This window comes from Eurypyga helias, unplaced genomic scaffold (assembly GCF_000690775.1).
Source record: "Eurypyga helias isolate BGI_N326 unplaced genomic scaffold, ASM69077v1 scaffold20269, whole genome shotgun sequence".
Taxonomy (NCBI): Eukaryota; Metazoa; Chordata; class Aves; order Eurypygiformes; family Eurypygidae; genus Eurypyga; species Eurypyga helias.
In genome coordinates this window covers 9,492-21,030 of record NW_010270336.1, presented here as the reverse complement: position 1 = coordinate 21,030, position 11,539 = coordinate 9,492, and the positions used below count along the sequence as shown (strand labels likewise).

Below are 11,539 nucleotides of genomic sequence, written 5' to 3'. Positions count from 1 at the left end.
AAATACATGAAGAAACAAATTTTTTGAATATTATCCACCAGTAAAAGATATGAAATCAGACCTGGGTTTGTAATCTGACATTTTAGGTTATATACAGGCTCGGTCTCAGGTCAAACACATATAAGTATCAGATGGAAGTGAAAGGTATTCAGAATGTGGGTTCATATCCAAGTAGATAAATAACAGCAGAATAAAACCTCCTTCAGCATTTTAAATACTATCAGATGCACTGTAGGAACTGTACATAACCAGGAGTCAAAGTAATGCAGTACCACAATACATAGAGGGGAAAGCAATTTCTTGGGGATCTTCACAGTGCATAGGGTATGTACACACACGTTACATTCTATCACAGTATGCAGGATAATCACCCATTTGCTTGCCACTGTCTGTATATTATCTACAACAGTCTCAAGAATTGTGATTCAAAGATTGCTGCTTGAATATATGGATTAAATAACACCTGTGCCAGAAGCTGCCTCTTTCTCCTGAAATGAACTGAGATTTCAATTTACATAATGAATCCTCTAAACTAGGCTTTGCTGAGAAGAACCAGTCAAGGACAAAGCATTTAAAACTCAGAACCTAGTAGGCACGATAGAAGTAGTTTCATTGAAAAACTGACATTAAACAGAATGTATAGATAAAAATTGCCCTTTAGGAACTGTGCCCTTTCTGGACAATATATGAAGTGGTATTTATTTTTCACCAGGTCAACCCTGAATTTAAGACAGACCTTGAGCTAAATGCTCCCTCTTGTTTTGATCCGCCCATATTCTTAGAGGTTTTCTATGAAAGAATAAAATGTATAATGCCACTTTTCAGAGAAATTCTTACATAGTTTACTCCTCATAAAAATACAGTGTTAGAAATCTATAAGCAATCTTAATAAAATGTATCTGTGACTTTCGGGACAGTTAATAAAAATATATTCAATGCAGTGAAGGTGAATAATTATGAAAAAACAAGTGTGTTTTTTTGACAGTAAACGACAAAACACTGCAAAATACAGGGTGAACTGAAATACTACATATTATAATCTGAAACTCAAGTCTTGCAGTGATTTTCAATGATCTGTGAATTATTAAAACCAATAATCCATCTTTTACATGTTTATATACACTGATATTACAAAATACAATGGATTCCATTTACACAGTATAGAAGATTTTTAAAAATCATTAAGCAAATTTATTGGAAAACAATACTAAATGGAGATGATAACTGTAATAACCACTTTAATCAGGATTTTTTTAGAAGCTGATACATTTTAAAATTGACTATGATCATCAAGTAAAACAAGAAGGCAGTTTTACTCCTTACCATTCACGATAACAATTATGTCCCGAAAGTCAATTTCTCCTCTGGCTTCCACTCTTCCTTCACATCTGTATACCCCTTCATCACTTTTATTGATGTTAAGAATTTGGAGATTATTGTTTGCTAATACTGCAAAACGATCTAGAAAGGTAAGAAAGAGATTAAGTGGTGTTAGTAAATCAAGACAAGACAAGGAACACTAACTTAAATGAGTAATGTTTATGTACAATCAGAATGCTCACTGACAAAACATTTGTTGAATTAAAAATGAAATGTCAGCCTAGAAATTTGGGTATTTTCCCACTCCAAAATACACTGCCATTTCCTAAAATTCAATCTGGATTTTCCATCCGTAACTTCCTACTTAGTCTAAGGAGTCATCAAATGTAAGTTAAATTTATAAATTATTGCAAAATGAGTGGAACATTCATGAACACCTGCATAGAGTATCAAAGAGATTGAAGTGATGGAGAAAAGATAAACTGAGAAATTTGTAATAATATAAGTAAGAAAATTCTTCTTTTTTGCCTATCTAGATTAACCAACTGTCTTTGTGCCCATTTTATGGCACTATGCTTTCTCATCTTGCTCACTCTCCTTTCCTCCTCCTGTTCTTTTGCTCATTCACTGTTACTCAGTCAATGATGTACTTCACCATAGCCTAACACTTAACAGAAATGGGTATAAAGACATAAGCCAAGAAACCACTTCACCTTCTGCACAGTCCAGCATAAACTGAAATTCAATAGACCTTTTGAGTAGCTTAAGTTGACTGAAAAAAAATCAGATTCTGAACAAGTGTGCATACACTTTCCTGCACATGCAGCAGATAAAAATTATGATCCACAAGAGTAAACTGAACCTGAATTTAATCTTTCCCTCCTTTCTGTCTGAACTAGTGTATTTGGTTTATGTGACAAGATGTTGGCAGCAGGAGGTCTGCAGGAGTGGCCTCTGTGAGCTCCAGCGGACCCACTACAGGTCACGGCTGAGTCCCGCAGCCAAGGTGGTGGCATCTCTGGGAAAGTCTGTATAAGAAAGGGCAAAAACCACCCTGCAGCAATGGAGAGGGAGGAATGAGAAAAATGAGAGAAACAGCCCTGCAAGCACCAAGAGCAGAGGAGGCTGAAGGGGAGGAGGTGCTCCAGGCACTGAGAGTGTAGGGTGCAGGCAGATATCCACATTGCAGTCCATGGAAGACCCTATGCTGGAGAAAGTTTATCCTGAACAGACCTGGAAGACCCAAACTGGAGCTGTTAGGGACTGACCACAATCTCCATTCCCCATCCCCCTGCACTGCTTGGGGTGGAGGAGGTGAAAATGAATAGTGAAGTTGAGCCAGGGGAAAAGGAGGGGGGTGTGTTGCTTTAACCTTGCGTTTCACCTTCCAACTCTATTTAACTGGCAATAAATTCAATTAAGTTTCCCCAATTCAAATCCATTATGCCTGTGCTGGTAATAGGTGAGTGATCTCCCTGCCTTTATCTCCATCCATGAGCTTTTTCATCTCATTTTCTCCCCCTGTCATGTTGAGGAGGATGAGAGAGTGGCTGGGTGGGTGCCTGGAAGCTGGCCAAGGTCAACCCACCACAACTAGTCAATATTAATGGACTACTTTGAGAATTACTTCCTGCAGTTCACTGTATGTGGTTTTTGAGGAACCTCCATACTTGTTATTCAGCTTTCTTGTTCTGTTTGGATCAACGTATTCCTTTCAGTACTGAAGGATTATGTGATTGACTTTCCGTTTTAACTAGTAGCCAGGTATCATTTTTCACTTTGCTTTCATTTTTCATTCTGCTAGATATTTAAAGCATGGCAGACTTCCCACAGCACCACCACTGATTTTTCAAAACAGAGATAAACAACACTTGGCAGAAAAGCTTTCATGTAGTTGTACAGCTAAGACTCTATTTGTAGAACATATGTGCACACATATTTACAAATAAAAAGCTTTTAATGCCATGTGGGTTCTTTTTCATTACCAAGAACACTATCAGAAAAACGTAAAAAGAAAATATAATTATGCTTCACCGATAGAGGTTTACAGGACAATGGCCTCAACATAGTTGTGCTAATTATGTCTAGTTTATTACAGTCACGCTTGACCATTAATGCCATTTCACACACTACAAGATACGAATTATATCATAGTTTTCTTTCTGTCCCTACACAATTCCCAGAGAGCTGTGCTTCAAATATTTTGAAAAAGTGATATCTAGCCGCTCTGTAAGCATTGACAACCTTTTTTCTTTTTTTGTTAACATAAATATTTAATGTGTGAGATGAGTGAGAGGACTGGAGATCACCTATAATTCTTTAAAATGCTGAAGAAATGAGGGTTCATTTAGAAATGGGAAACAAAAACTGGGGTTGGCTGGATATCTTTCGACTTTCACTGAAGGACATTGTAATCAACACAGTAGGAGATCATCTCATGAGTAAACTAGTTATAACAGAGGATAAACATCTTGGATCTTTTTCTGCCACTCATACTGTCTTGATACAGACAAAATTAACACACATTGTATTATAAGAAAACTTTAAAAATGGAATGTGAATTGAATATGTGACTTTCTTTAGACTTAACTTCAAATGTCCAATTTAGAACAGTCACACCACCTTCCCCTTAGGTGAAATCAGAGGTTAAGTGGTGTGGATGGCAAAAGGGATTGCCTATGTCTTTTCAGCACCCCATAAACACAGCTTGAGGAATGACACCGCTTTTTCCACTAACGTAATATGAACTGCACAAACTGTCACAGTGGGAAACAGTTCTCAGAGACTATGCTACACTGCGAAAGAAACAGAACTGGCTTGTCACAGCCTACCCAATATGACCTGTAGGGTTAGTCTGGCTCATCTGACGTCTGTCTTACCTAGTCCTCAGAATAAGAGAGAATACTTTGTTTATAGCCCACACAAATGATAAGAGAACATGCAGTTTCCTAGAATTGCAACCAGAAGTATTTTCAAAAAAAAAGTAAATTCTAATAGTTTTCCAGAACCTTTCATCATATATAAATAGTGATCTTGAAGAGAATCATCTTACATACTAAAAATACCTATGCAGGGGGAAAAAAAAAAACCTTAACAGAATTACATAATTGAGAAAGTAAAACACTGAAATACATTAAGGCATACAGGAAACATGAAGGATGCACCATACTCCAATATTTTCTATCCAGTCATATACAAAATACAATTTTCTACATGCACTGAAGTTACATATTGCACCTGTATTATGTTTATAGAAAACTGCTAATCTGATAGTAGAGTTCAGACAAACCTTAATGATTTGAGCAATGACAGAATAAAAACTGCATATGTGCACACATAGTGGATAATTTACATGCAGCATATTTGTATTAGCAGCAGCAGCTAACCTTCTTCTAAGATTAATTCCAACCATAATATACAAAAATCTGTACATAAAATCTTTATATTTACTTTACGTACTGTAGAATGAGTTGTATTTAATGTGTTTTGAAGCCGCAGATTGTGCAAAAACAGAGCAAGTCACAACTCCAGATAAGATCTGACCAATGAAAACAATGCCATTCACTTTAAAAGCTAGGAAAATGTTCCTGACTCCTTTACAATGGAATTATGAGTCATGACAATTCAGTTCTTGATAACAATAGAGAAATTCTTAGGACTTTCCCTGAAAATTTTGCTTTATATTTTGCTCCTTAAACATACAATCTAAGACCGGAAAGATTTTTGAAGGTCATTGTTAGTTAGTTTGAGGGTTTTTTTGCCCTTTTTTCTTTTCCTCCCCTTCTTTCTTTTACAGAAGAATGATGGACAGCCACTCCCACAGTTTTTACTCACATCTTTGTTCGCAGAACTCAAAATAAAAGATAAATCTTAGAATGATCTGCCGCTGGAGCAGATAAAGTGTGGGGAATATACAGAAACTAATTCAGAACGGCGAGTGGCTATTTCACCTAAAACTGTTTCAGCTACAGACCTAAGTTGTTAAATTTTCACTTCTGATTTTGTGCACAGGCATTCTGGAAGAAGAAATCAGTCTTCGGTTCAAATGGAACATACAAATATGTACCTGATGTAACAGGTAATGTAACTATATGTAGTATTATGTAGCCATATATTATATATAATCTAACAGATATGTAAAGACCAGTAACTGTCAAGAACTTGCAAAAAATTTAAATAGACAAAATTCTGCAAAAGTCCTGCTAGTAGTAACATATACAAAAGAAGAATGTCCCAAAAGAATAATTTAACAGAAAAAACACGAAATTAAAGAAATAACATTGTCTCATGTTTTCCTATTATGCTCATGCTAGAATGCTTAAAATAGAAACTACTTTCTCATGCCCCACAAATAAATTGCAGTATCCATTTCAGTTTGGATATTAAATTATTCAGTATTTTAGATTATGTGAAGTAAAACCCATCAGGAATAATTAATTACTTCTTTTTCAATAGGCACCATTTAGACTATGACAGACAAATTGGATGCTATTTAATTTAAAATTATGCAAATAGATTACAGGTACTGATCGTTCACTAGAGATTTTGAAGCTGGAAATGTACTATGAAAGTGAGTCTTTATTTCACAAGGCATGAAAAAAATTCTTAACTGTACGACTTTTGGGTGTACTCATTTTCCATCTTCATTATAAACCCATACAGACATTGCCAAAATTCACAAAGCTCACAAAGTCCTACTTTTTACATTATTTAAAACCTCACTTCCTCCCAAGCATGACTGGAATCTTGGTTGGATACTACTCTAGGTGAGAACATAAGGAAAGTATTCTGATATTTAAATTAAAACTGGCTACTATTGTTCTACCTTTTTACACTGTAAGCGTTGTGAAAGCAAATGGTTAAAAAGACAAATTTATGAATTGAAATTTGAAAACTTAGAATCTTCTTAAGGTATAATTGTGGGGAAAAAAAAAGGAAATGTTGCTTTATGTCCTATTCAAATCCTACAGCCACCGGATTGATTGGACAATAATCAAATAAAATGGCAATTATAAAAAAAAAAAGTTTTTGATTTTTTTAAGCTTTTCAAGCTCTGAGCTGTATCCTTGAAAAAGATCTTTTTCTAAATTGCCAAATCTTGCTTTGTTTTCAGAGTTCTTACTTTTCAAAATCTGTGTCTAGGTGACAGAAAGGATTACAATATAATAAACACAAAGATTGAACGTTCTTTCATACTAAAGAGAAGTCTTACACTGAGTTCAGAAGCATCAAGCAAGCTTTTTTCCACAGCAACTGGTCCACTTCTGTTTATGTGATTTCATAAGAGAACAAATATAACTTTTTATTTTCATTATGAAGTGAAAATAATATTTAATTTCTAAAGACAAGAATTTTAAGTGCATACACTACAACCCTGAGTTTTAGTACATGCTGACATACAAGACTGATGAAAAGATAGATAAACTGGGTTTTGTGGTTTAATGCAGAAAGCTTTGTTTTTTATAAAGGACAAGAAAATTATTGAGACAGCACTGAAAAAAATGGTTCACAGTTTTTGAGGATGTAAATCACACAAATTCTATATGCCTAACTGTCTCTCTATAGGCTTAAAACTCGCATATGGGATATTTAACTTTATCAGTCTAGCTGTTAGGGAATCTAGCTTAAACAGATCACCTATATTCCCAGTTGTTTGTAACTCAAGGGTAGCTTACACTCATACAAGTAAATTCTGACAAGAGTGTATTGTATATGCAAAAAGAGTACATTGGATATGCAAAAAGCATATCTATGTGAAAGACTCTGAGCTAACGTGCAAGCATACCAAAGTCAATACAGTGCTTGCTCAGTGTCATAGCTTTCTATGCATAGGGAACTTCATCTGTGTGTGTTTTAAAAATGTGTTCAACACCTACGTGCACACATGAGAACCCAGGAAGACTTCATGAAGAAGCTCCCAGCAATCTTTTGATCTTTAGACCCTCATGTTACATCTAGACAAAACTTTCACCTGGAAAAAAATGATACATAAAGGAAACCATTTCTTATTAATACCCTACAGACCACAGAACCTGCTTAAACTCTACTTAAGCTGATGGGCTAATCAAAATCCATCCTCCACTATCATGTGATTAGTCTTCTCTTATAATAACATATTAATATTAATTAAAATGTATAACTTAAAGAGTTACCAAAATACTAACTGTCAGCAATAGTTGTGACTTCCTCATTCCGATACAACCAGCTGACAATGGGAGCAGGTGAACTAGTAACACGGCAAACAACTTCTGCATCTTCTCCCTGCCTGAACTCCTGTGGAGATATTATGTCTCGGAAAGTGAGCTTTTCTGAAAAGGAAGAAAACAGAATATAGTAAGCATCTTCCAGTTCACTTAGCATTATAAAATTATATGTGACACCAAATAAGATAAAGATAAAATAATACAAAATTATTTCCATAATACAATTTTCCCAGATAAAACTCAAATGGTCCTGGACATACAACTTCCACTGCAGAAATTATTTTACAATCATTTTGCATTATGAAAATATTTGCTTTATTTATATAAACTAAGTGTGCTTTATAAATATATTTTGTTATTGTTTTCAATGTTCCAGAGCCCAGCTTTGAAACTTATTTTTTTTTAGTGGTCTACACATTCAGGTTAACAGTCTATTTACTCTCTTGTGTGTTTTATTCCTCATGATCTTACTGAATTAAAACTACATGTTTTTATTCCATCAAAACTTTTATCAAAGTCTTATTAAAAACGTGGAATTTTAGCCTCACTGACTGTGAAAACTATCAGCTGAGTAAAACATAAAGTCTTAAAAGCCAGTAAGAAACTATATGGAAAACCTTAATATTATTAAGTCATAAGAATTTGTAGCACTATTGAAGGAATAACAAGATTTTTTAGGCCTGATGAGGCTTTTAATTATTCCAAGCCCAAATAAACAGCCTTCATAATTAATTTTATGAGTGAGTTGATTAAGTTTAGTAGTATTAGAATTTAGTGTTAGAAGTCCAAGATGGCATTCATCCATGACCTCCTACATCATCTAATGCAGAAACCAATTCTGGAAGATTTTTCTGCACACAGAAGAAAAACTGTCCTATGTTCTCTGGGATGAAAGACTGCCAGCTACATTTCAGAGGACACTTAGGAGATCATAAGTCAGAGATGCAACTCCATCTCCACTTCTTTGCACTGATATGAGTGCAGGCTCAAATAATTCACAGTTCTCACAGCAGAAGGAGCACACTTGTGTTACATACATCTCTTGTATACTTTTAAAAAGCATTTGTATGAATTTTTTCAAGTGTTTGACCATATGTAAGTCAAAAGAAAAACTCTCAAAGACATACGTGAGTACTGAACCAGACTCTTGGAGTAAAGTGCATCCTGCTTTTCCCTTACAATACATCACAAATATGAATAATGAAACTTTTATGTGTCAGTTCCCATAAACTTTCACATTTCTGGTATAGGTCTTCAGGTTTATCTAACCTCAGGATTATTAAAATTACCACATGCAAACACTTCAAAGGATTTCAACCTTGCTCAGCTGTCAGCTAGTGGAGTGACTGGCAGTTTTAAGCATACAAACAAATTCCACAAAACTTAGAATCCTTTGAACAGCCTGCTTTCAAGCCATCATGTAATCTCCTCTAACTGCTATAAACATTTTAATGGTTGTTTTATCAATCGATTTTTTAAAAAATTGTAGGTCTTTTGTTATTTGAGTTACCTGTACATTTCAGAAGCAGTGCTTTATCATTCTACTTTGTATTTTCTGTCTCATTTCAATTACTTAGATCTCAGTCCTTCCACTTTTTTTTTTAAACAGTAATAAAAAACTATTCTCCAACGAAATTAAGAGAATAACTCAGCTGAAAGGCTGCTGGCATATGTCCCAACCTTTCACCAACAAAGATCTTGCCTTATAGCTTCACAGTGTACTTGTTTAATACATTGCTTTTAAGCATTTTTTATTGGTCTAAACAACGTAGTACAATGTAAAGTTATTTAACTAATCTGAGGGAAAAAACCCCACAACTGTCAGGGAATCTCTTACCACAAAAGAATGTATTTACTTCTCAAATATACTCCTCAGGTGTTTATAACTGAAATGCATACAGTGCACTCTCATAAGATGCTGTTTTAAGATACAAAGAAAAAGTGATCTATAAGATTACAAAGTGGTCATCCATTTCATTTAAGTCTTCGTCATACTATCTATTAACTTCAGGAGATGCAATTATATGGAAGATAAGAGTCAGAGCCTGGGAAGATATTTTTATAGGCTTTACTTTCTCAATAGCAGTGGCTTTTAAAACACAGCCATTCATTTGTAAATTGGTAATATTTACTTACGATAAATTTCCAAAACAACAGTTGCTTCTTGAGTTTGTCCTTTAGCATCTGTTGCTTGACACCGATATATACCAGCATCTTCTATATCTGCATTATAAATGGTTAGACGTGACCGAATACCTTCTTTCTGAACAACCACTCTTTGACTGGAAACAATCTTCTCTCCTTGTGGATTGTACCAATCTATGTTGTCCGGCTCACCAATGGCTACAGTCAAAACCAAAAAAATCCAAACATTAGAAGTTCAGGTAGACATTATGCCCCACATATGCTTACCCAGTGGACAATGTGCAATGTCAGAGAATTGTTAAATTATGAGAGTTGTGAGAAAGTCTGTAGAAAGATTAGCAAGGCAAAACTGCAGGTAGATGTATGATTGTTGAGACAGATTAACTAGTAGCTCAAAGATTCAAGAAGGAAGATAAACAAACATAGAAAGGTATAAAGTCTTAAAAGAATAAACAGTCCAAAAGCCACTGGATCAACAGGTCAAGTCATCAGTTATTTGAGCTGTGAGCGTAGTCAGGCCATGTGTCATTGTCAGTGGAAGATGGCAATTAAGCATCAACAAGGATCCATATCAGGCCGCTGCAAATGGAAACCCTTCTCCTCCTGACTGATATCTGCCTCACCAGAAAAGACTCTTTGGGTGTCTCATTAGGTTGAAGAGGATACCAAAGCTTAGCTTTGTAGCTTATTTAATTCCTTAGTTTGGACAAGTAGAAATATAATTATTAATTCTATTAATAATTAATAGAATTAAATAAACATTCTAAAATATGCTACCTGTACTGATATAGACAATTCAAACTGAGTGATTCAGAGACTGAAATGCATCCTTTCTAGAGTCAAAATGGGAAGCCAGTGAAGATTTACTATTTACTGCAACTCTCACAGTCAATGTGACTATACAAAATCTGCTAGTTTAAATTAATTTAAACCAATTAATTCAGTTTCAGATTATGTAGGAAGTTGAAAGTCTAACAAAAAATTCATACCTACAAGTAAAATGAATACATACCTGTGCACGTGAAGAATTTTGATTCACCCACACTGAGCTCGACTTTGCTAAGGGAAATTGTAACTTGAAGTAGAGCTGAAAAATAGAACATACGTTGTGAATACATTTTGACATTTATCAGTTTAAGTTTTATATTTTCATGTTCTATATTTTCCCATTCTATACTACAGAACCTGTTCAAAAAATTTGGGAAGTTTCAGCTAAGCATTGTGTCTTTTGATGTGGAGTATATATAGAGGTGGAGTAAACAAGAAAAGATGTTACACAAAGGATAACAGCTTCACAGCCTAAAACTGAGGACAATTTACTAAAAAAAAAAAAGGGGGGAGGGGCAGAAAAAGGATAGAAATACATATAAACAAAAACTCAATGTGACTGAGTTTTTGTGTCACATTGAGTGACACACACAAAAAAAAGTGACTGAGAATACTCAGCACAGACTGACCAAAGGTAAATCATGCCTGATCAACTCCACTGCCTTCTAGGATAAAATTATTATTTTTGTGGATGAGGGAAGAACAGTGGGGGGCAATTACCTTGATTTTACTAAGGCATTTGACACTACCTCCAACAATATTCTCATATGCAAGTGTATTGGGTATAAATAGCAAGGTTTTGGTAGCAGGGTATGGTTTCAGGGGTGACTTCCATGGGAGTGAGGTCAGAAGCTGCGCTGCGACAGACACAGCCAGTTGTAGCTGGCTCCACAATGGATTCACTGCGGGACATAGCTGAGCCAGTTGGAGGAGTTTGTGACACCTCTTAAAACACCAAGACAGAGGAACAAGGTGACCAGACCAATAGGAGGTGCTCCATGTCATGGTTGGTAATGCCCCTGCAGGGAATGTAGCCCATGCAT

General features: G+C 35.2%; 1 protein-coding gene across 1 annotated transcript; it reads right to left on the bottom strand.

Moving 5' to 3' along the window:
- Positions 1-1,323: 1,323 nt before the first annotated feature.
- Positions 1,324-10,755, bottom strand: LOC104514673 (neural cell adhesion molecule 2-like; the record flags this gene model as incomplete). The annotated part of the gene is made up of 4 exons (XM_010158419.1): positions 1,324-1,461; positions 7,485-7,628; positions 9,660-9,866; positions 10,681-10,755. Coding segments are annotated over 4 exons (564 nt in total), but the record flags the coding sequence as incomplete, so codon positions are not given.
- Between the last annotated feature and the right edge of the window lie 784 nt (positions 10,756-11,539).